We start from the raw sequence: 26,960 nt of genomic DNA on the forward strand, positions 1-26,960 counted from the left end.
CTTTTAGAATTTTGGAGGGGGGTCAAGTTTGGATTGTGTTCTTTAACAATTTCACTTAACACAAGTCTTCTTTTCATTGTTAATATATCCCTCCCTTTTGTTTTTAGATGGTTTCCATCAACATTCATAGAGGTATATTAACTTTAATTGCAGACATTTTATTTAGTCTATGGTTTCCCTCACTTTCTTTAATTTTAAACTCTTAAATACTAGAGATCTGTGATGTCAGAATTTAAAGGTAACCCTTTTATCTTTAAAGATGATTAATGGTGATTAGAGTTTAAATTTAATGAATGATTCTATTAAAAAGTAAAAAAGAAAACTCAAAATTCTCTATATTTGATATTTAAAAAAAAAAATTCACTATGTGGATATTAAAATACAATGTATTATTATTTATATAATTACCAGTACCAAATTAACCCAAGATGTTGATCATCGAAAAGTCCACTCCCTTTATGGCTCAAGTGAGCTTTTCTCATCACATGGTGTCCTGCGTTGCTGACATCTTGCGTCGCTGGAATCCAGTGCTACTTGCGTCATTGGCATCCCGTGTTGATGGCGTCCAGCTTCGCTGACGTTCTGTGTTTGTTTTCCTTTAACTTTAAAAAAAAATAATTTTCCTCTGCAGAGGGAGTGCAATGAGGATGTATTAGAATTGTGAAAACAAGGAAAATTTACATTTTCATGTCGCTCATACTGTTACCTTACCAAGATCTCAATTTATTTTAGATTGCAAGTGAGAAATAATAATACGTAAGCTCTATATTGTAATATGTTTTTATTATTTTTATGATATTAATTAAGCAAGCAACACTATGGATAGTGATTTATTGATAGACATTGTTGTACATTCTACTGGTTCCACCATGATGTAATGACTACCTTGTGTTATCACTAAATCGAATTTTTATCCTGGCAGTCTGTTTCAACCATGATAAGATATAGTTGGGAATTTCCTACCTGTTTTTAGAACCTTAAGTATTGCTACTTGGAATCTATCTTTTACTTTTGTGACAAAAAATCCTCCAATGGAAAAACATCTGGTCCCCTGCACACATCAATACTATCCTTGTCTAAACACTATCATCTCCCCCTTTTTTCCAAGTACTTTGTATTTATCCACTTGGAGGGGGATCAAGTTTGGATTGTGTTCTTTAACAATTTCACTTAACACAATTTTTTCATTGTTAATATATCCCTTTCTTTTTGTTTTTTAGATGGTTTTCATCAACATTCATAGAGGTATATTAACTTTAATTGAAGACATTTTATTTGCTCTATGGTTTCCCTCACTTCCTTTAAACTCTTTAATACTAGAGATTTGTGATGTCAGAATTTAAAGGTAATTTATCTTTATAGATGATTAATGGGGATTAGAGTTTAAATTTAATGAATGATTCTATTATGAAAAAGTAAAAAAGAAGACACAAAATTCTCTATATTTGATATTTATAAAAAAATATATTTACTATGTAGATATTAAAATACAATGTATTATTATTTATATAATTACCAGTACCAAATTTTTTAAAGATGATGATCATCAAAAAGTCCACTCCCTTTATGGGCTCAAGTGGCCAAATGGGCCAAGTGAGCTTTTCTCATCACATGGTGTCCTGCGTTTGCTGACGACTTGCGTCACTGGAATCGCCTGTTGCTGGTGTCTCACGTCATTGGCATCCCGCGTTGATGGTGTCCATCTTCGCTTACATTCTGTGTCCTTTTACCGTTAACTTTTAAAAAAATATATTTTCCTCTGCAGAGGGGGTGCAATGAGGATGTAGTAGCTTTGTGAGGACAAGGAAAATTTACATTTTCATGCCACTCATACCGTGACCTTACCAAGATCTGAATTTATTTCAGATTGTAAGTGAGAAAAAATAATACACAAACTCTATATTGTAATATGTTTTTAATTTTTTATGATATTAAGCAAGCATCTCTGTGGAGAGTGATTTATTGATGGACATTGTTGTACATTCGACTGGTTTTCTGCATGATGTGATGATCACCTTAGATTATTGAATTGTTAGTCTCCGAGGTCAAATAGTTTGTTGACCATAGGTCCAGTACATTTTATGGCTTCCAACTAACAACAACTTCCATAACACAGTTTAAAGACTAGGCGTTGATATTTGCATGTCCAATGAATTTTGGTAATTAAGCGTTTTTAAAAATCACGTATAAACAGTTTGAACATGAAATGGAAAGTTCTTCTGATAATACCCATTAACCTGAGCATACTTCAATGATAAATCCTTGATGAATATTGTTATGTCATCTGCACTGAGAAATCTTTCTTCTCCAAAGATTATGTTAATGAATTTTGCTTGGTCTATTAGTTGAGCTGACACCAACATGATCCTGTAATAATAGGGAGATGGATTCAGATAATAGTAAGAACATTGGTTGGTGTGAATCCCATCGTTACAGTTACTAATAATTGTACAATGCAAGACAAATTCAATTGCATGCATGACAACACCTGAGATGCTGTAACTGTTCAACACAATCAGTGGCTACTTGGAAGGAATTATCCGATGATGCTGCATTAGTTTCAATTTCCCATGATCTGGCATTGTGTGTCAATCTTTTCAGTAAGATGATATGATGATGATGATTATAATGATGATGATGATGATGATAATGATGGATGGCTGCTTAACATTTGTAGCAACAAATTGATAGAAAGAGAACATGTAAATGTAATATGAATATTAACCCTGCATGTTAAGCTCCATTTTCAACATGCTAGTTCACATGGTTACAGTTCACAGGAAGACATGTCACCTCACCTGGACACATTGTTCTGACTCCATTTCATCAGTATTTGCTCTTACTCCTCTGCTTAGTGAAGAAGCAAAAAATATGATTTCAAAGTCTTTGGATTGGTCTGGCTTTCGTTTGAACACATGAATTCACGCACTTGAGTGGAATACGGTAAAAAACGCAACAAAACAAAGATTAGAGGCTTAAATCACAGAATTCCAAGGTATAATCCACCACTATTTATTCATTCTTCGGCTATATAGCAGTTGTTACACTTTATTATCCCAGTACTTATTGATAGCAGGATTTTAATAGTCCAGTTGAAAAAACTGCTATCCCATTCACAAAAAGTTGTCTCTGGTTGTACTATCTATTCTAACACTTAACCCTACCAATGTGAATCGCTGTCCACGATACAATAAATGGTCTTTTTCTCCTCTTTTGGCAGAATGTCTTTTTTGGCCTTTTTACTTTTTGATGATAATTCAGCCTGATTTACCCCTTGGTATACAGTTTCTAGTTTTAAAACAAATGATGTTCTAGGATGCCTCTACTAAAATAGAAATTTGTTGAATGGTTCATGCATTCTGCAATGTCAGTTATTGGTCAATGCATCATATCCTCCAGTACAGTTAATTGAAAGTCTTGGCATGTATCTTCAAGCAGTGAAGATAAAGGATCATGAGTGCATCCACTTCATTTGAACTTTATTGGATAGTTGTCTTATTGGCAATCATACCACATCTTTTATTTTACAATGAGTAAACACATACTGAATGGTTCTTTCAAGTTTGCCAGATACCTGCAGACATGAATCAGACTACCTGCCCTATGGTTTGATTATGGGACACCTAATATATACTGTTGCAGAGAGGGATGTCACACATAGAGCTTCATCCAATGGTGTAGCATTATGGTCAAAGATGAAGATTATCCTGCCATTCAAAGTGAAAGGTGGTCCCTTTTTATAGAGACAACATGTAAGGGTGACCAAACAGTGTGACAAGTTTTTTTACTTGCTAAGGCGATATCAGTTTAAGCACTCACCTTATACATTTGTTAAAAAAAATGTTAAAAAACTGTGTCTCAGTTGCAGATAAAATGTTGTTGAGTTCTTGGTTTCTGCCATCTTTTGTGGTATAAACATTTCTTTGGTCATTATGTACAGTAATGTCCCTTAGAACCACATCATCACTAGAACCTGTGTTCCCTTGTAAGCCTTCATAGTCAGAATAGTTTAGTTTCATAGCAGGGATGATTCTACTTTATAGTTTAGGGCCGCTTAACAGCCCTCAATTCCTCCAGCGGCCCCAAAAAAAAATTGTGAAAATAAATTCCCAATTCAGAAAAAAGAATAAAAAAAAATCGATTTTTCCGAAATTCCGTCGCCTATTTAGGTAATTATGATTTTCTCCATTTGTCTTCAAAGTGTTTTAAGATCCGAATAAGAATGATGTAAACGGAAGATTGCTAAGATAAGGTATGTTATCATAATATTGTTATTATGTGGTTTTCTGAGACGTTTCTCAATACCTTTGTTCTCGTTAAAGCAGACCTTTAAATGAAATATGCTTTTACTAGATCAAATACGAGAATATTTGATCTCGTAAAAGCATATCGATAATAGATGATTTTTGTCAAAATGGGTCACGTAAAAGCTAGACCGAGATTACTCTGACGTCCGACGGCTGTTTTGCCAGACAAGCTGGGGTCTATATTTTAACAGTTTTCAGAGAGACCAATCAAAATCTGCATTTTGACTTTCACTTTCAAATGGACGTCAAGTTACGAGAGAGTTCGTGCCCTCGAGACTCAAATATGCAAATATTTATATTTTTTTACCTCCTTCATAGGAGATCGATGTTTAACATTTAGAAGCAACCACGTTTTTTCACCTCCTTAACAGGAGATCGGTAATTAGCATTTAGTTCCGACCACGATTACAATCGGAAGCTCTCGGACATTTGGGTAACTTGCATTGTAAATGAACAAGGTGTTACATAATGGTCATTTGCACTGTTTTCTCGTGGTCACGTGATAATCTTTGAAAATGAAAGGCAAAATGCAGAATTGGATGGGTCACTTTGAAAACTGTCTAATTATGAAAAAATAAAGGTTGGCAGGTACGTGAAACTTACATAAATGTAGAGATAAATGAAAAATGAAGAGATTGATGCCCGATTTATATAATAAAAAGGCCCTAAGTCGGCTCCGGAAGCGTCAAAGCAGCACAACTATTTTGGGTGGGCAAATATCCACGTTTTGATATGGGACGAGCTGTGACGTCCCACGGCCCATTTGAAAACATCTGAAATCATCCCTGCATAGCAGTATCGGCTGTCAATGAAATGTTGTTGAGTCCTTGGTTTCTGCCATCTTTTGTTGTATAAACATTTCACGTCATTGTGTACAGTAATGTCCCTTGGAACTGCATCATCACTAGGACCTGTGTTCCCTTGTAAGCCTTCATAGTCAGAATAGTTTAGTTTAGTAGCAGTGTAGGCTGCAGATGAAATGTTATTGAGTTCTTGGTTTCTGCCATCTTTCGTTCTTTACACATTTCTTTCGTCATTGTGTACAGTAATGTCCCTTGGAACCACATCATCACTAGAGCCTGTGTTCCCTTGTAAGCCTTCATAGTCAGAATAGTTTAGTTTCATAGCAGTATTGGCTGTCAATGAAATGTTGTTTTCATCTTGTGATTTATACCAATATCTTCCGCCATAGTGGTTTGTTTTTCCATCTAAAGCGTAGTTTTCAGGAAAGTCCAATAAAATCCTGTCATTTTGACATATGAAGGATTCATTGTCAGAATTTTTTGGTTTCTTAGCAGATTGTAAATCTGGTTTGGACCTCATCTCATCACTGCCACGTTTATTTCCAGTTTTTAAATTCAAAAATAATGGATCATGATCCAACACTGCATGGGACAATTTTTCAGGTAAATCAGGAAATAGTCTTTTTATTGTGTCAACAATATTTGTTGCTTCTAACTTTCCAACTCGTTCCATTCCTGATGTTATCACAAAATCGTATTTGTGAGCCCTGTGCTTCCATTTAAAATAATCATTTATTTTATGGGATTTGGGCAGAAATGTAAGATCCATCCTTGTTAAGTCAACATTAAAATCTCCACCTATTATGTATGGAAGTTTATTGTAATCTGCAAATTCAATGACAGTTTTTAGAACATTTCTTGTGATGTCTTCTTTCTCTAATCCTGGCAGTCTGCTCCAACCATGGTAAGATATAATTAAAAATTTCCTACCTGTTTTTAGTACCTTCAGTATTGCTACTTGAAATCTACCTTTTACTCTTTGTGACAAAGAATCTTCTAATGGAAAAATATCTGGTTCCGTGCACACATCCATAATATCCTTGTCAAACACTATCATCTCCCCCTTTTTTCCAAGAACATTGAATTTATCCACATTAAAAAATGTTTTTTGTTAATCCTTTTAGATTCTTGGAGGAGGATTAAGGTTGGATTGTGTTCTTTAACAATTTCACTTAACACAAGACTTCTTTTCATAGGTATATCCCAACATTTTGTGTTTTTTAGATGGTTTCCATCAACATTCATTGAGAGAAGTTTAATGTCCGACATTTTATTAGCTCTTCAGTTACACCCTGTTGTGGAATTTCCATTTAAACTCTTAAATACTAGAGATTTGTGATGTCAGAGTTTAAAGGTCATTTATTTTATAGATGATCAATTAGATGGGAATTAGAGTTTCAATTTTTTTTATGAATGATTCTATTAAAAGGTTTAAAAATAAGACATAAAATTCTCTATATTTGATATTTAAAAAAAAATGTTTACTATTTAGATATAGATATGTACTGTACAGTATTATTATTTATTTGATTCCCCAATTCTGAGCCCCAATTTACCCAAGATGATCATCAAAAACTCCACTCTCTTTTTTCAAACAAAAACAGAATAATACATTGCAATACAAATGCTATAAATTATTGAAGGTTCTGAGTAAAAGACCATCATCATCAAGTATGTGTCATGTATGTAGACATGGATATTTTTAAAATTCAAAAAGTCAAGATTTAAAATGAATTTACAGGGTTAATGACACATACTCTGTACCAAAAAATCTGGATGCTATTTATAGATACAATTTGTAAAAAATCCCTATCCTATTTATAGATACACTTTGCCTATAACATGTTGTATTTACAATTATGTTAAACATCTAGGAAATGTAATTATACCTTACTGTCATAATTTACTCTTCAGTTTTAAATCCTTGTTGAATTGATTATGAACAAATGTGTGAAAAAAATAAATAAAAAATGAATTTTCTTCAATCTAAGTGCATGTTGATTGAGGAGAATTATGATATGTTAATTTAAGTATTGTTTTGAGATATTTGGGATCCTGTAGATATCATTGTGGTGCCATTAAACAGAATTGCCCACTTACCCTGACTTTTTTTTCATAATTTTAATACATAATTATTGCTTATCTATTTTTCAAAACTTGTAAAATCTTTGGTTTTTTTTCATAGTTTTTGAAAGATGAAAAATACTAATTTTAAATGAATGAAATATCTAGAGAGATTCATTTTGCCCCAAATTTTCTATCTTATAAAAATCTAAAAAAAAAAATGATTTCATTTTTCAGCACCTTTAAATCTGTTATTCATATACTATTAAGATTTATTTCATATCGGTTGAGAATAAGATTCCCTTATTGGATAAAAAGGGGTCACATGACATTCATTAATCTTCAGTAATAAATTCTATCGGTCATTAACAGAACAATATGGACCAGAAAACCGGTCGTTAATTAACTTTTACATGATATGGACCGGTGGGGCGTGGTTTACGTCTGATATTGACCGTTGGGGCGTGGTTTCCGTTTGATAATGACTGTTGGGGCGTGGTTTCTCTGTTAATGACCGGTGGGGCGCGGTTTCTCTGTTTAGAAAGATGTACCTTTTATAAAACATGTTCCTGTTTTTAATATTACATCATTTAAGTTGTTGGATTGTTTATTACATTTTTTCGTTAATGGTAAAATTAAAGAGAACTTAATTAAGAATCTAAATACTGAAAAATTGCACTAAAATGAATGGCAGTATTGCTACGTCTGGTCTTCACTCTTTGCTATAGAAATCGTACAACTACTCAAGTTCTCTTTAGGCGTTTTGAATTTATGAGAATTTTCAAAAACATGGTTTCTCAATGAAATAAACATAATAGTTCTTGAAAAACTGGTCATTATCGTGATACATGGACTGCCCGTAGGACAGTGGTATTGACTGCGACAGCAATAATGACCTCGCCTTCGGCTCAGTCATTATCACTATCTAAGTCAATACCACTGTCCTGTGGGCAGTCCATATATCACGATAATGACCAGTTTTTCAAGAACTATTATATAAATATAAATCTTTTCAAAAGTTTGTTATTTTTATACATTCTTAACCAATTATAAATTCATATAAAATCTCTTCTTGTGATTCAAAAATATTCATATTGAATTTGGTTAAATATACCTAATTTCTCTTTACATCATTTTGTACATAGAATACAAACTGCTTGTTATTCATTTTGTCTTCCTTTTGTTGGGATAGATTCTTTTACACAAATACAGTACATATTAATAGTCCGTAAAGACACTTGATCCTTTTTGTAAATATTGTTGCCAGACAAAACTGAACTGTTTTACATTTTTACTGTCATACTTATGTAATTATTCTATAGGTAAACTTTGTCAGAATACAAATCATGCAAGTTTAACTATACAAATATAGACTTGGATGACCAATATACTAATGTTGAACTTTTTAATTTGTAGAATATATGGTATACAGCACATACAGCGAGGCAGTAACGGCAAAAAAATGTCCAGCTTTAATATTTCCTTGATATAGTTTTATTTTTTAGTATTCCTGGTTTGCAGATCATTCCGGGAGACAGTATTAATATAAAACTGTCCTTATTTGATTGGTCCTAATTATGATGATGTTTAACTTTTTCTTTTTAGAATATGTGGTATACAGCACATACAGCGTGGCAGCGAGGGGAAACAGCTGTCTTTGTTCGAGTCAGTTTATTTCGTTATCGTCACATTCTCGACAGTGGGTTATGGAGATATTTCGCCTGATACATGGCTAGGACAACTTTTCATGATGTTTATGATTTGTTTTGCTTTTGCCTTTGTTCCCAGACAGGTAGGAAATACAATAAAGTACACTAATATAGGCCAGAATAAGTGTTACATATATTCAATAATAAAGGTATACAGAATTTCTATTAGTCCAAATGATTAAGACATCTTGAAAGGCCAATTCATCTTTTTCTAGTGGTGCGTTCCTACAATTTTGTTGCCTTTGTTTTACCATTGCATCTAAAGAGATAATTTCCTCTCTACATTGATACTAAATTTTGCCATGATATTTCTATTTTAGCTGAGGAAATGCCAAATTGGTCAGATACTTTCAAATTAACTGATTTTTTCAACAGATTCAATCTTGTTTGATTTCAACATATTTACATTATTATTCGAATCATTTTTTATGAAACTATATGTGTTCGCCTTACAAAAAATCTTTGATAAAGTTCAGACATTGTTTCTTTGTGCAATAGCAGAAACATATTATTTCAACTTAATTTTAGACAAGAGGAGATAACTCTGTCAGAATTTCCACAATACCAGTAGGCCTCTTATTTTCTGTGATAACTTGTTTAAGTTAGACCCTTGGCTGTATATAAATATAATTTTACTGTAAGGCCAGACTTTTTTTATTATCTGTTTAACGAGAAAATTTGTAAAAAAAAAGGGGCGAGGGGACGAAATAAAAAAAAAAATAAAAGTGCAAAATTGGTCCAGTCGTCACTAAAAATAAACCAAATGACCTTTTTTTTTTTTTTTTTTTTTAAGAATTTATCAAAATACAAGAACAATGGAAGAAAATAGACCTCTAGATTTTGAGCTGGGCTACTAAAATTTTGATAAAACTTAGTTCAAAATACAAACATCATTTAGGAATAATTTGGTCTGGGCTACCAGCTTGAGTTTCCTAAGTTTTATCCCTGTGTAGGGTGCAAACGTGTACTGTAGGGTGTGAAAGTGAAAGGGGGTGAACGTGAATAAAAAAAGTGGTTTTTCAAATGATTTGGTCCCATCCATACACAAAATTCAAAAAGCATTATTGATTTTAATTGATATCTTTGATACTATTTTAATATGCATACTACGATACTACTTCAAAGGAAAAATATAAACCCAAACTCTTCCAAAACGTTGACCGGCATGTCAGGTTCAACATCTGCCTCGTTGGTTATAATGCGGCTGATGCCAACATCTTCCGGTAACTGATTAGACAACATGACCCCGATCGTCTCATCTCTATTACACTTAACAAATTTGAGTGAACACCAAAATTCTCTCTAGTGATCGGACTTAAAGTTTAATGTAAAAAAACAGTCCCTTCCCGGAAGTCGCCGTTTGACCATGCGACAAGAGATAAATTAATAATCGCAGACCCGAACTCATACTTTTATTTTTTTTTGAGGATTTCGTAACAGTCGGCGGAAAAAATAAAAATAAAAGTAGGAAGCACTACTTTTATTTTTATTCTGAAATCGGACAATGTGGAGTCGGCGGATCTCGTTAAAAAGATAATAAAAAAAGTCTGGCCTAATGTTGTTTAAATTTTGTGATTTCTCTGTGATTTTCTTGTCATTTATACTTCTCAAAATAATGTGAGGGGATATTATTATGATAATAAAAAAAAAATCAGAAAGGTTCCACTTCACTGTATAAAAAACCAAAGGATAAAGAAGAAGTAAACAAAAGAAAACTATCTCAGAAATAGATCTGTCATTACTGTAAAGATATGATAAGTAATAAATAACCCTCATATATGTGAAACTTTTATTTTAGATCGAAGGAATAACCTCTGTGTGGAGAGAAAGAAAGAAGACTGGAGGAGAATATAGTAGAAATGATGCATTAGGTCATCGTCATGTGGTCGTGTTTAGTAGTCATCTGACAGCAGACAATGTGATGGATTTTCTCTTAGAATTCTACGCACATCCTAAGTTAGAGGTAATCATTACAAGAAATTAAATATTCTATTTTTAACTGGATTTTTCTACGAAAATGTTGGTTATTGATTCGGGGTATACGGCGGCCATAGTTGATCGGTTGGCTGAGGGACAGCCAAATGTTGTCTGTACATTTCCTCATGATTACAGTTTAACCAAAGCTTTTCAAATTTTGATAAGTTGTTATTACTTGATTTATTTCACTTAACTCACCCACTAGGCAGGGTTTAACTGGTTTACTTCTTTAAGACCAGTCAATCTATAGACAATTGTGTCAGGATAAACTCATCAATGAGGGTCCAGTTATGCCTCCATTAACATACACTCAGTTCATTTGTATATCTTTTTGGCACACTGATTTATAGGTGATTAGAAATAACGACTTTCATCCTTATCACACACATCTTCAAATAGACTGTTCTTATGCAAATTAAAACGTAAGCTCCAACCGATCAGTTGAAATAACATTGGAAATTCTGACAACAAAATGGAGGTCAAGTTCAGTAATAATGATTTTGACTTTTACCGTTAAAGAGTTGTGGCACATGAAAGATTGAAACATCCTAAAAAATGAATATTCAATCAAAGACCTTTTTTTGCGTTTGAGTATGAACAATGAAGCTACCAAAATAATGAAATCAATATTTTATAAATTTCATGCATTTAATTGGTTCAAAAGCTCATTCTCGATTAACCCTCATTGAAGGTTGAATGGTTTGGTTTCCTCCATTTTAAGGTGGTATCCAACACTTTCACTTAAATAAATTTGGCTCGTTTTTAAATTTTCTTAAACTTTTGACAACATATTTACTTTGACCCTACAAAAATACAAAAATTTGAAAAATTTGAAAAAAACGGTTTGTCAGAAAAATGACACTGGTTATATAGTAGTTTGACAAACACCAATTTTGATCATTGAGAAGCTTAATGTTCCCTTTACAACACAACGTAATTAAAATGTAAAGCTGCTTTTACAGAGTTATTTTCCTGTAGTGTTAGTACCACCTTAGGGTATTTTTTAACCTGACTATTCCATCTTGAGGATTATTTGTTTTTATGCCCCACCTACGATAGTAGAGGGGCATTATGTTTTCTGGTCTGTGCGTCCGTTCGTCCGTCCGTCTGTCCCACTCCAGGTTAAAGTTTTTGGTCAAGGTAGTTTTTGATGAAGTTGAAGTCCAATCGACTTCAAACTTTGTACACATGTTCCCTATGATATGATCTTTCTAATTTTAATGCCAAATTAGAGTTTTTACCCCAATTTCACGGTCCACTGAACATGGAAAATGATAGTGCGAGTGGGGCATTCGTGTACTGAGGACACATTCTTGTTTACATTTATTTTTACTCTATTTTCTCTCTTCAGGAACATGTAGTAGTATTTGTGAGTTCTGATGAAAAGGACAGTAACTTACAAGTTATACTAAAAGATCCTAAATGGGTGAACAGAGTGGTATATATCCAGGGATCAGCTCTCAAAGATATTGACTTAAAAAGATGCAGGTATGGTTAAAAAAAATATTTTTTTCAATGACTTGAGTGAAATGGGGTAATCATTATCTGATACATATAAAAAATTTATGATTATAGATATTACCCAGAATGCTTTAGATTCTAAAATTGGAGTGCTATTACATTTTACAAAAATATTTTTTACCTGTAACTGTTATGTGGTTTTTTTTTTACGATTTAATGTAAGTCAATGAACTTTAATTCTCTGTTTCAGAACCTATTGCATTCTGGCTAATATTTCAAAAACGTAAACAAAAATATTGTGATTGGCTGACAGCATTCTAGACAATGAATATTCAATCGATGACATTAAACATTTTTTTTTGGTTTACAAACAATGAAGCTTCCAAACAAATTTACGGGAACAAACAAAAGTAGGTACCAAAAAAAATAAATAATTAAGAGTACATGTAGGATCAATGGACCATAAAAATGAAAACAACATTTTGTAAATTTGATGTGTCTTATCAATCCAAAACTCGTTTTTGGATTTATCTTCATCAGGAATATTCAAGTCTCAATAAGGATGTATAAAAACCAAAATTCTCAACGATCTATATATTTTTTTTTTGTTAATGTTTACTTTTGTTTTATTTCTTCTCCCACATTTTTTTCCCTGTATGGCTTATGAAGATTTTTAAATGTATTAAATAATTATGATTGTAGGATACAGGAAGCAGATGCCTGTTTTATTTTGTCTCCAAGCCTTTGTCAGAACAGGGAGGAAGCTGTGAGTCACATTTTATAAACTGGAGAAGCATGATCTAAACATTCAAAGATATTTTTTTTTAATTTACCATGTAATTGACAAAAACACAAGCATGTAAACACAGAACTTCAAACTTATAAACTTTAATATTTCTCAACAAAAGCTAGAGAAAAGTTCTGATAACTTCATCAACAATATTAAAGTGAGGTCTCCCCTTCTTTTTTACCATAGTTTTCCTCAAAGAAGTTCAAGAAGGAAATACAAAATCTGAATGAATTTTAAGAATGCTTATGCAAATTAAATAGAAATATTGACACTGCGAGGGTCTGAGGCTTAATACTAATTAACCCTTGCAAAGTGAATTATCTCCCCTTATGGTTAACAATAAAATAATAATCCATCAGTGTATTTGATGGATACTACCAGTATTCTTTTTTTACTGGATGAGCATTCCATTCTAAGATCGTGGGCTGTAAAAAAATTCCCGGTTTGTCTCCCCTTATAGTTAACATGAAATATTAAATCTACAGTGTAACTGATGGATACTATTTTTGTTAACAGGATGAGCACTCCATTCTACGATCGTGGGCTGTCAAAGATTTCGCCCCTGATTGTCGACAGTATATACAGTTGTTTAAAACAGAATATAAAATCCATGTCACATTTGCAGGTTTGATACCGATCATTTTAAAAAAGTTGTTTTGTGTTTGTTTATGTTTACTACTGATTGTTTTTTTCGTAACAATGTGTTGATTAGTGTATGTTTATATGTAGAATTTGTTGTTTTATTCTTGAAGAGGAGATGGAATAAGGGTCTATTATTTTGAATGAAAAAGTATAAGAAAATCCTGAAAATTTGTTATTTGCAGACTTAGTTTTCAAATTGTACAAATATAAGCTGGATAGGAAGACTATTTGTATAACAGCCGATTTCATTATGTGTGAAGGGAAAGGTAGAATCCTTGGTTAGCTTGGTTGTTAGCTGAACCATGAAGTCATTATTAGGTTAGATAAACTACCCTCCTTTAATAATAGACTAATCTGACAGATAACCAATCTATTTGTCTGTAAGACTACAGGCCCGTAGCCAGGAATTTCCAGGGGGGGGGGGGGGGGGGGGGGGGGGGTCTTTGGACTCACAAACCCGACTTTAACAGTCACAATTCGAACAGAACATTGACTTTAACAGTGCTTATTTGTTTTCAAGGGGGGGGGTCATCCGAACCCTCCCAAACCCCCCTGGCTAGGGGTATGGACTAGACTACTTTGAAAGGAGGGTACTTTACCTAACCTAATAATGACTTCACAGTTCAGCTGGCAATCAAGCTAACCAAGGATTCTACCTTTCCCTACACTCTCAATAAAAGCTGCTGTAACGTGCATGTATTTCTACCAAATATTCTTTTAATTATGTAATTAAATAATACAAGAACTAGTTTACACACTTCTATAATTATTCTTATATATTTGAAATGTATCACATATGTTTATAGTTTCACTTCCAAAATATCTTTTCTGCATCCTATTTAGTGACTCGTTTTATGAACATTTTGTTGTCCTTGATTTAGTTAGTTTTGTTATATTCTTAATTTTCTTTAGAATTCTACAGTGAAAACTTATAGTGTATAATCTACGACCAGATATATTTTAAATTTCTTTAATAAAATAAAATAGAAGAACTTTAATTTTTAGAAATTATTGCATGCATTTGTTATTGTTTTTTTCCAAAATGGACATAAATTCCAGTTTAATTATTGCGATTTTGAAAAATTCTGCATACAGATCTGTGAGTTCTTATTATTACAATACTCACCTCGTCCCAATATTGCATTAATAAAATACTCCCAATAAGTTCTGAATTTACAGTTTTCAATATGCAGGGATAAACATTGAAAAACTTTTGCATTTGAAATCTGAATTATATATTTTCAATTTTGTATATTATTTAATTGAAATGGTTCTTTACAACAAAAATAGATGTAAAAACAAAACTTATTTAATCACACGTCACTTTTTTATAAAACAAGCTTCTGCTGTAGAATTCTGGGGAGTTTATTTGTACATTTTCCTTTATTATTGTTTGTTTATTTAGAGTTCAGGCTATTTCATTGAAATCACTTACTGGGGAAATACAATTATTCCTGGGATACCAATTTTCTAGGATTTCATGTGTACTGGTAATGGGGAACCGCAAATTTAAATGTTAAACGAAAGGCTTGTATGCTGACTGTTGTTAAACCACACAATTTATATCCTTGAAATTACAGTTTTCCCACTATCCTAGAAAATTGGTTCCCAGGAAGATAAATAAATCCACAATATTTCCATCAAATTAGTTGTTTTTAAAGGAGTAGGTCCGGTAAGGACCGATTTTGGCCTAAAATTTAAGTTTCATCTGACGAAAGATTTTGACCACTTTTTAAACACTTAAGTGTCTATTTCATATGATTCAATTAATTTATGTGCAAGATTTTAACTTATTTAGTCTTTAAAAAAGATCCGATTCAAGCTCAAATATGAAAAATCTACCAAATATGCGAAAAAATGACACTTTTCAGATGGTTTTTGTGAAAAACGAAAGTGGCCGCATCCGTGTTCATCCACAATCTTTACATATGTTATGTATTATCATCAAATACAACTTCCATTTCAATATTTTGGATGAACACGAATGCGGCCACTTTCGTTTTACCCGGAAACCGTCTAAAATTTAACTAAAACGCTGGAATTGTGAAGATTTCAGTAATTTAGCACGACTTCATGGGGCTAGTACCCAATATATGTGCATTGTATTGGCAAAAACAGCCCATATTTATGTAGCAGAACCATTCTACTATCCAATCACTAAGAAAAAGTTTAATTTTTAACAATTTTGTAAAACTGCTATATTTTGGGGCCAAAAAGAGGTCTTACCGGACCTACTCCTTTACATTGGGTATGGAAAGAAAATTAGAAAAAATCCTATTGTTCTTTTTTGACATCTTATGTAAATATAATTCCTTTTAAATGATGGAGAATATGGGTAGTCCTTAAATATGACCTTAAAAAAGATTTGATCAAGAATTCATTGAAATAGCCTTTTAATTTTAGTTTGTTTATTTTGTTTTCTTAGAGCATGTAGTTTGTGCCGATGAGTTCAAGTATGCCCTTTTAGCCAACAATTGTTTGTATCCGGGGTTATCTACCCTTGTTACACTGCTGCTGCACACCACCACTGAACAGTAGGTTTATTTTTATGTAACCATGGCAATAGTTTTATTTCATGACACTGCCTGCCTCACACCAGCAATGAAAACTGTATTATATATATACTCTATCATCACTAATATAAAATTGATTATGATATGTTCTTAACTTGTAAGTCTTTACTTTTCATATCGTTTCAATACTCATGTTTGAGAGGGGAGGGGGGTTTGTTCTTAATTTCCTATTTCTTCAGTGACATAACAATCAAATAAGTTAATGTTTATAAGGCCTACATTTAGCTGATTACAATGAATCAAATAATTATTTATTTTTCGATCATTTACAGGGCCAAAGAAGCCCTAAAATCATACCTTGTCTTTCAGACAAGAGGATGTTTAGAAAAATACATCCCTCATGAAAGTTTTCAAATAATATCTTGAATTTTCATTTAGTTAAAACATTCTTTTATTTAATAACAGATTCTATTGTATTTAAGACAGTTACAACTGTTTATCCTGTTTAACATCAGAAGCACTTGAAGAAATATCCAGACAAATATATATTTAATATTTTTTAATGTTAGTTGACTTTTGATTATTTTACTTGAGCTATGTTATACATCATTGAGACAGAAATCTTTAACAGGATCATATTTTTGTTCTCGTTTTCAGTTTACTATTTTAATGATTTAACGTTGTATCAATTTATTATTTAGAATAGGAACAGATTACAAGGAGCAGTGGCAGCAAGTATATGGAAGACATGCAGGGAACCAGGTTTATCATATACAGATATCTAAGAGTGTCTTCTTTAGATCTTATATTGGTAAATCATTTACAGAAGCTTCTAAAGGTGCACATAAAAGGTTTGTTTAAGATTGAAAGATGTGGGGTTCTGTCTGAGACAACAACCCAATGACATGCAAAAAGTCTAAATGACATAAAGTGGTCAAAAAACAACAATAGGCCACCCTTAAAAAAATCTATGTTTGAAGTTACCTTCTCATGCCTTGTATGGTGGGGAAGGTAGGTAGAGATTTAATTTTTTTGGCCCACAACATTAGTTACATGTTTTAGACGAGAAAACAATGTTAGAGAAGGACAAACTAGAATTTTTTATTTTTTTTTGGCCAACAACATTAGTTACATGTTTTAGACGAGAAAACAATGTTAGAGCAGAAAAAAATATTTTTAAAAATGTGAAATGATTTGTGTCGTACAACTTTTCATGTAGGCTGCATTTAAGTGGGTAGGCAGACAACATCAAACAATTGAAATTTTATTTTTGGCATAGGCAGGCCTCAATACAATATGTTTAACTCAAAATCACACTGTGTCAAGAAAGTTTCTGAATAAATTCAAGAGAGTCTATCAAAGATCTGCTATGAACACCTAATTATTTATTCGATTTTGGTCAATATTACCAAATTTTAAAATTTTGATCCTGTTGCTTTTTATCTGTTGAGAAAACCACATGACATGCAGCTTACATCATAGTTGTATAAAATTTGCATAATACAAATGCTAATTGATTGAGTTCAGCTGTTCAATATTTGTTCAATATCTGCAAGTCCCTGGGCAAGGGTCTTACCTACAATCATAGAGGTGATAGGCTTTGTGAACTGTAACAGTCAGTGTATGAACTAGTACACATTTTTGGTAAGCCCGCTTCTGGGTGCAGGATTTTCTCGCTGTGTTGAAGAACGTTTAATGGCCTTGGGCTGTTTTCTGCTCTTTGGTAGGGTTGTTGTCTCTTTGACATTCCCTGTTTCCTTTCTCAATTTTATGACCTATAAGTTATAACCTAGAACTTCTAAGGACATTGAGGTATTTTGATATTTATGAAATACACAATTTTTCTAATCATTAAACTTGTGTCAAAATTTGGAAAGAAAGTTGAAAGCTCATTGTTTGTTTGGTAAGTGCTAGATTCTCTATGCTTGATATTAATAGAGGGTGGAGATGGGTATTTGTTGTTGACAGTAACCTAACAAAACAATAATTACCCAAAACATCTAGAGGTCAATGTATGATGTTCAATGATGGAAAAGTGTCCACACCATACTTTAATATGAATAAGAAGTTGTGGTATGAGTGCCAATGAGACAACTCTCCATCCAAGCCACAATGTTTAAAAAGTTAACAATTATAGTTTAATTTTTGAATAGCTTTATAAGTTTAATTTTTAATAGTTTACCCGTTTTAAATTATTCTAAGTTCTTCAGGTGGCTGTTTAAAAATCTTCTGATTCTGTCGCATGATAAATCTTCCTACCATTTCTATAAATTTATGGACGAAGGATGAAAATATACAAAGTACTGTGTATTGGCCTAAATAAAAGGAATTGCTACTTTCTTTCAGATTTGGAGTTTGTTTAGTAACAGTGCTAGATATTATAAAACTAGACCCCAACTCCAGTTAACCTAGATGATACTCTCTTTCAGATTTGGAGTTTGTTTAGTAGCAGTTCTAGATATAACAAAACTAGACCCACGACTCCAGTTAAACCCTGGACCAGAGTACAAATTGAAGGATACAGATTATTGTTTTTATATTGGAGAGTTTAAAGAAGAGTACTCTAAGATATGTCATGATGTTTCGTCTACTCCACACTTACAAAAGACGGATAATGATAAAAGTCGCAAAAATTTAGGTACGGTTAATTTAGATTCTAATGCAACATTCATTTTGATTGGATAATGTCACTAATTGTAAGGGCATCAATTCACAATTAATGCTATAAGTATGCACAAATGAGGTTGATGTATGACAGATTTGAAATGTATGATTTGACATTGTTTTATGTTTTATTAGAATGGAGATAACAGTATTGTATTTTGAGCTCCCACTGCATCAATTGGTGATTTGATGGTCGCAAATACAGTTTAACAGGCTCTGCATGTTATCTTAAATGTTAAATCTTAAATTTAGTGTTGTGTGTAAAGATAATGGGCTGTTTGTCACAATTTATAGGGTTACGGAAAATATTTTTTACTATATGAAAACAACCAAAAAACTAGTTAAGGTAAATTAACTGTATACCATGTATACTACCATCTTGGATTCTAAAATAGCAGTTCACAATAGGTCTAGTTCTTTGCTGTAATCTGCCATTTTGAGACAGATTGGCAACTAATTGGTTAAACTGTTTATTGGAATAAAGAAAAATAAGTGATTTATTGAATTATTCAGACAGATTTATCATATGATAAGTACTATAAGGTGTTTGTTTGAATCAAAGTTGTCATTTAATGGGAAATAACCCAAATAGTAAACATTTTATAAAGGAATGATAGAGAAATTTTAAATTTTTACTTTTAGCAAGAAAACAAGGTTGGTGACACCATTTTTTCTTTTTATTTTCTAAAAGCATATTTTAGAACCTATCTTCTCATAATTTATTAAAAAATGCTTTCTTATAGATATCTATTTATTCACGATAAAGTATTTTTTCAGGAACAATCTATGCAAATTGTGGCAATTTTGCATGAAATATGACACTGACTCATACTTTTAATTTAGTTTTGATAAAAGCATGGAAAAATGTACATTCTGGCAAAATATAAGAATTTTTTTTCAAGGAAATTTGTACCAATGATCCACTTTAATTGTACCAATTCTGGGAATTATTTTACCTCCTAACAATGTTTAGGCTTGGTTGTCCTATACTCAATAAGCCTGGTGAGTTCTTCTCCAAAATGATGTTGCTGATAATGTCTTAATATAGCAATGCTGTAATGACCCATATCCTGCAGGTGACACCTGAGAATTTTATCTCTCATCTGAGATTTTTTAGCTCACCTGGCCCGAAGGGCCAAGTGAGCTTTTCCCATCACTTTGCGTCCGGCGTCCGTCGGCGTCCGTCGTCGTTGTTAACTTTTACAAAAATCTTCTCCTCTGAAACTACTGGGCCAAATTGAACCAAACTTGGCCACAATCATCATTGGGGTATTTAGTTTAAAAAATGTGTGGCGTGACCCGGTCAACCAACCAAGATGGCCGCCACGGCTAAAAATAGAACATAGGGGTAAAATGCAGTTTTTGGCTTATAACTCAAAAACCAAAGCATTAAGAGGAAATTTGACATGGGGTAAAATTGTTGATCAGGTCAAGATCTATCTGCCCTGAAATTTTCAGATAAATCAGTCAACCCGTTGTTGGGTTGCTGCCCCTGAATTGGTAATTTTGTGGAAATTTTGCTGTTTTTGGTTATTATCTTGAATATTATTATAGATAAAGATAAACTGTAAACAGCATTAATGTTGAGCAAAGTAGGATTTACAAATAAGTCAACATGACCGAAATGGTCAGTTGACCCCTTTAGGAGTTATTGCCCTTTATAGTCAATTTTTAACCATTTTTCGTAAATCTTAGTTATCTTTTACAAAATCTTCTCCTCTGAAACTACTAAGCCAAATTGAACCAAACTTGGCCACAATCATCATTGGGGTATCTAGTTTAAAAAATGTGTGGCGTGACCCGGTCAACCAACCAAGATGGCCGCCACGGCTAAAAATAGAACATAGGGGTAAAATGCAGTTTTTGGCTTATAACTCAAAAACCAAAGCATTTAGAGCAAATCTGACAAGAAGAAAAAATGTTTATCAGGTCAAGATCTATCTGCCCTGAAATTTTCAGATGAATCAATCAACCCGTTGTTGGGTTGCTGCCCCTGAATTGATAATTTTGTGGAAATTTTGCTGTTTTTGGTTATTATCTTGAATATTGTTATAGATAGAGATAAACTGTAAACAGCAATAATGTTAAGCAAAGTAGGATTTACAAATAAGTCAACATGACCGAAATGGTCAGTTGACCCCTTTAGGAGTTATTGCCCTTTATTGTCAATTTTTAACCATTTTTCGTAAATCTTAGTTATCTTTTACAAAAATCTTCTCCTCTGAAACTACTAGGCCAAATTAATCCAAACTTGACAACAATCATCTTTGGGGTATCTTGTTTTAAAAATGTGTCTGGTGACCCGACCATCAAATCAAGATGGCCGCCACAGCTAAAATAGAACATAGGGGTAAAAGGCAGTTTTTGGCTTATACCTCAAAAACCAAAGCATTTAGAGCAAATCTGACAGGTGGTAAAACTGTTTATCAGATCAAGATCTATCTGCCCTTTAATTTTCAGATGAATCTGACAACCCATTGTTGGGTTGCTGCCCCTGAATTGGTAATTTTAGGGAAATTTTGCTGTTTTTGGTTATTATCTTGAATATTATTATAGATACAGATAAACTGTAAACAGCAATTATGTTCAGCAAAGTAAGATTTACAAATAAGTCAACATGACCGAAATGGTCAATTGACCCCCTAAGGAGTTATTGTCCTTTATAGTCAATTTTTAACAATTTTCATAAAATTTGTAAATTTTTATTAACATTTTCCACTGAAACTACTGGGCCAAGTTCATTATAGATAGAGATAAATGTAAGCAGCAAGACTGTTTAGTAAAGTAAGATTTACAAACACATCACCATCACCAAAACACAATTTTGTCATGAATCCATCTGCTTCCTTTGTTTGATATTCATAGACCAAGGTGAGCGACACAGGCTCTTTGGAGCCTCTAGTTTTAATACCTGACGAGTCGTTAAAAATGACCTATGAATTCCGAAAATGGGGGAAATAAACAGGGATGACCTGTTTTCACCTAGATTTTGGAGCCTTTATTTCATAAGTGATTTTCTTTTTTACAATACAAGCAAAATCATTATTCTTCAGGAGCAAGTAGTTCAACTAGCTGTGAAAACAGTCAAATTAAATGGTCAATATTTTTTTGCATCAAAAATTACTTAATATAAATGCTACTTCTGAGCCACTTCAATTTAATAACTTATTTTTTCTTTAATTCAAGTTTAACTTTTCTTTGATTTTATACTCTCATATTAACATTTCGAATGGAATGATGAAACAAAGCTTCACAAATTTAAAGAGAGATATTGTAAATGCACATGCTGGTGACAGGGGATATATATATATCATGTTGCTTGTAACATGGAACTAACAAGAAAAGGAGATATGAATGTATATCATAAATTTACCAATGTCTTCCAAGTGCAATGAAATTATAAAATGCAAAAAGTTTCAAATTATTTTCAGTAACTACTTAACCATGTGAACATGTTTCAGAATTTGTTTGATTAAAATTATGAGAAAAAAACATCCCCTTGATACTCGAATTCAGCTCAAAAAAAGTTTGCAAGGTTTATGACCTGATATTTTATTCTTCAATGCAGGTCATGATCTGCATTTTCATTTTCATAGATTGACAGGTATTAATAGAGCATACAAAAAGCACACAAATGATCGAGATTTGGTGCTATAGAATTGAATCTTGTTACTGTAAATTCAGAAATTATTGCGAGGTTTTTATTATTGCAACAAATGCGACAGAGTTGTAAACGCAATAATTTAAACTCGCATTTTCAAGTATTTTATATGAATTAAATCAGGATTTTTCTCAAAATCGGAAAAATAAAAATCGCATTTAAGTCTAAATTGAAAAAATCGCAATAATAAATGCATGCAATTATTTCTGAATTTACAGTATCTTGTTTTGTATCTAATGAGTCTTAAAAAGTACTCTACATGAAAATGTTCATAAAATGTTTTCTGTTTTAACAAATTTTCACATGCATCATTTTTATATTTCAACAGATCACATATCTGAAGTGCTAGAAAAGTTACTACAACATGAATTAGAGGAAGAGAACGCTGAGGAAGAGAGTGTATTTAACAATACCATCACTTTTCAGTGGGGTCAGGAAATAGCACGTCGTGTTCGGAATAATTCAGAAAAAACTAACAGTAACAATTCTCAAGAGGACTTACAAACTGACATTAATGTGAATGTAATAAACTCACAAGTTGATACTCACAGTCAAACAGATTCAGCCTTACCTAAAGTTCTACAGATATACTCTGATATGGGACAAGAAGAGTAAGTAATCTAATATTGTACCCCTATCATACCTAGCTAAAATAGTTCTCGGATGATATGCACAGTCAAACAGACTCAGCCTTACCTAAAGTTCTACAGGTATACTCTGATATGGGACAAGTCGAGAATAGTAAGTAATTAGTATACCCCTATCATACCTCCAACATAGTCTTTAAGTGATACTGATAGTTAAACAAACTGGAGCTTTACCAAAAGTTCTACAGGTATACTCTGACATGGGACAAGAAGAGTAAGTAATTAGTATACCCCTATCATACCTCCATCATAATCCTCAGGGTGATACTCACAGTCTGTGGTGTGAAACTTTTATAATGAAATTGTTAGAATAATTTTTACACCTTTTTATACCCCCGCTTTAAAAAAGGGGGGTAACTGTTTTACCTCTGTCAGTCAGTCAGTCTGTCCCATGAAACTTTCGTCACATTTTTCTCAGGAACTACAATACAAGGATTTCTGAAATTTGGTTTCAGGGTTTATCTAAGTCAGCTTTACCGTGTGATGCGTTTTCAGATTGATCACTTGACAACTTCCTGTTTACCGACACTTGTATGATTTTACACATGATAGCCAAGTTGAAAATTTTCGTCACATTTTTGTCAGGAACTACAATACAAGGATTTCTGAAATTTGGTTTCAGGGTTTATCTTAGTCAGCTATACCGTGTGATGTGTTTTCAGATTGATCACTTGACAACTTCCTGTTTACAGAACACTTGTATGATTTTACACATGATAGCTAAGTTGAAAATTTTCGTCAAATTTTTCTCAGGAACTACAATACAAGGATTTCTGAAATTTGGTTTCAGGGTTTATCTAAGTCAGTTATACCTTTTGATGCGTTTTCAGATTGATCACTTGACAACTTCCTGTTTACCGAACACTTGTATGATTTTACACATGATAGCCAAGTTGAAAATTTTCGTCACATTTTTGTCAGGAACTACAATACAAGGATTTCTGAAATTTGGTTTCAGGGTTTATCTAAGTCAGCTATACCCTGTGATGCGTTTTCAGATTGATCACTTGACAACTTCCTGTTTACAGAACACTTGTATGATTTTACACATGATAGCCAAGTTGAAAATTTTCGTCACATTTTTCTCAGGAACTACAATACAAGGATTTTTGTAATTTGGTTTCAGGGTTTATCTAAGTCAGCTATACCGTGTGATGCGTTTTCAGATTGATCACTCGACAACTTCCTGTTTACCGAACACTCGCATATTTTTACACTATTAATATTATCCACTTGCGGCGGGGGTATCATCAGTGAGCAGTAGCTCACAGTTTTCTTGTTTGGACTGTGAACTTTGTTATCTTCATGTAAAATTTAAAACCTAAAAAAATATTATTACAACTACATTCCTTACAAATCATGCTACCAAACTATTTGAGACTTTTACCTGTTTTATAAGAAAGTTTCAATACAGAAAGCTTGTTATAACTTGTGCTTTTTTGCTTCAAAATTAAACCGTATTGTGTAAAATAGACTGTTTATTAAGAAATTGCAGTTAGAGTGGTAACCCTTATTTAAAATAAATAAAAGAAAATTGAAGTTAAAATAACATAAAAATAATTCATGTCATTTAATTTCAGATTTACCACTGGTTCCCCACCAACCACATTATATGTGGGTAACAGAAGAACAATGTGTCATATTCTGAAGAATCCAAGACAGAAATGTTGTCTTAAATGGGGAGAGGTATGAATATACATATAGTTACATGTACTTACATGACTTAGTATACTTTAAACCAACTTATTATAGCCGATACTGTATTTTACATTTAGGCTTTTCAATATAAAAAAGAAGATGTGGAATGATTGCCAATGAGACAACTATCCACAAAAGACCAAAATGACACAAACATTAACAACTATAGGTCACCGTACGGCATTCAACAATGAGCAAAGCCCATACCGCATAGTCAGACTTTGCGTTTCACATTTTCTTGATATTGTTGAATAAATAAGATCTAAGTTTTAAATATTAGTGACCATTTATATTTGCATTATTTTTCTACTAAAGAAAATTACAAAACTAAATCGCCCACAAAAATTAGTTTGTTGACACTATGTATAAAATTGAAAAATAATGATTTTTATCTGAGCCTTAGGATTAAAGAAAAAACCAAAAACATACCAAGGCTTTTTCTCCTGTTTCATAAAAAAGAAGTTGGATATTTTCATATATATAGGTATATTGTAGTATAGGGACTAAAATTAAATTTTGAAATTCTCATCAGACCTGCTAAGTTTTTCGAATTATAAGGTATTTTCCCCACGAGATGTATTGGCAGACTGTCGAATTCTTTTCAATATAAGAGGGATACCTCAAAAACAAGCATGAGAGCTAGTTAAGCACATATACATGTTTATTCATTTAATACGGTCGTATATTCAATGAGTACACTTGTTACATGCACGAGAGAGGCATTTGGTTGTCTGGTATTTCTCATTTGTTATGTTTAAATATCAAAAGATGTTGTATTTTGGATGAGGACCACGAAGAGAAGTCTGAAATGAACTATAAAGACTGTATGTTAATATTGTAGACCTATAGTTGGGTGTAGATGCCCTGATATATTTTTACCTTACTTGGTTTCTCTCTCATTACAGCTCATATTATCATTTCTCATAAAAAAGAATTCAATGATTCATGCAGTTTGGTTTTTTTGGGAACCAAAAATTTAATGAATGAGTTATGAATATGTTTCTACACACAGATTGTAAATTATTATTATAAAATATTTTTATATTTATACAAACTATTTTGATATTGCAGGATTTTGAATAGCATTCTAATAAGCTAAGAATGCTAAAGAATTTATGTAGTATAAGCTCTTAATATGTTCCTGCACTGTAAAATTTTTCTTTATAAATATTTTCTAATTATTTTGATATTATAGGACTGTGAACATTGTTCTTATAAAAATGCCAAAGACTCTCGATGGAAGAATCAGTTGATAATTATGAGTGCCTCCCAGGCATGTGGAGGGATACATAATTTTCTTGTACCTTTACGATCTCACTATATCAGTATGCATCTACTGAGTCCAATAGTACTACTGTTAGAAAATGAGTAAGTATTAGAGTTGACACTTATTGTGCCCAGTAGAAATATTTGGGGCTTAAAAGCACTTCTTTTATGGGCCATCCCCCATACAATTGTATTTTACTTTGCCAAACATAGATGCACAATTTGAACTTTGTCACTTGCCCCAATTAACACATATAAAAAAAGTTCAAGTGCTTTCCAAACCCCTTATATTTTCTCTGGAATAGCCCTTAGATATTTTTTGTTTGAATTCTTATTCATAACAGTATAAAGCATTGTAGTGCAGTAAATTATTGTTTGTATAGATATAAAGAACAATTCTAAAAATGTAGTTGCAGTAGTATAATGTGTAGAAGTTTTCTACTTATTTTTTCAGTCCAGAAGATTTATTTTTGGAGACGATTTGTGAGTTTCCTATGGTGTACTGGATGAAAGGAAAGATAACAAAGTAAGTTGTATGACTGGTTTAATTTATGGGTACCAGGTACTGTAGAGAGATGAACAAAAATGTGTTTTTTCCATCATGTTCATGCCCTGGCAGCCCTGCCTACAACAGAAGAGGGGCATTATGTTTTCTAGTCATTAATTGGTCTGGTAAAAATTAGGGTTCATATATTTCTATCTCAAAGGTGAAGTTCTAGTTTGGATATAAATGTAATATTTGTCACTGGACATAAAGC

General features: G+C 32.5%; 1 protein-coding gene across 12 annotated transcripts in view; it reads left to right on the forward strand.

Annotated features, from left to right (window-relative positions):
• The window catches only part of LOC134691359 (potassium channel subfamily T member 1-like), a 136,540-nt gene that overhangs the window by 92,109 nt on the left and 17,471 nt on the right, over window positions 1–26,960 (forward strand). For all 12 annotated transcript variants that reach the window (XM_063551848.1, XM_063551847.1, XM_063551846.1 and 9 more), the window contains 12 exons: window positions 8,780–8,966; window positions 10,682–10,846; window positions 12,212–12,348; window positions 13,024–13,087; window positions 13,628–13,736; window positions 16,179–16,287; window positions 16,968–17,117; window positions 18,696–18,904; window positions 22,920–23,202; window positions 24,819–24,924; window positions 26,132–26,304; window positions 26,657–26,728. In XM_063551848.1, the coding sequence (XP_063407918.1) occupies window positions 8,780–8,966; window positions 10,682–10,846; window positions 12,212–12,348; window positions 13,024–13,087; window positions 13,628–13,736; window positions 16,179–16,287; window positions 16,968–17,117; window positions 18,696–18,904; window positions 22,920–23,202; window positions 24,819–24,924; window positions 26,132–26,304; window positions 26,657–26,728 (1,764 nt within the window). The remainder of the gene's footprint in view (window positions 1–8,779; window positions 8,967–10,681; window positions 10,847–12,211; window positions 12,349–13,023; window positions 13,088–13,627; window positions 13,737–16,178; window positions 16,288–16,967; window positions 17,118–18,695; window positions 18,905–22,919; window positions 23,203–24,818; window positions 24,925–26,131; window positions 26,305–26,656; window positions 26,729–26,960) is intronic.

The sequence above is a fragment of the Mytilus trossulus genome, chromosome 11 (assembly GCF_036588685.1).
Source record: "Mytilus trossulus isolate FHL-02 chromosome 11, PNRI_Mtr1.1.1.hap1, whole genome shotgun sequence".
NCBI classification, from domain to species: Eukaryota; Metazoa; Mollusca; class Bivalvia; order Mytilida; family Mytilidae; genus Mytilus; species Mytilus trossulus.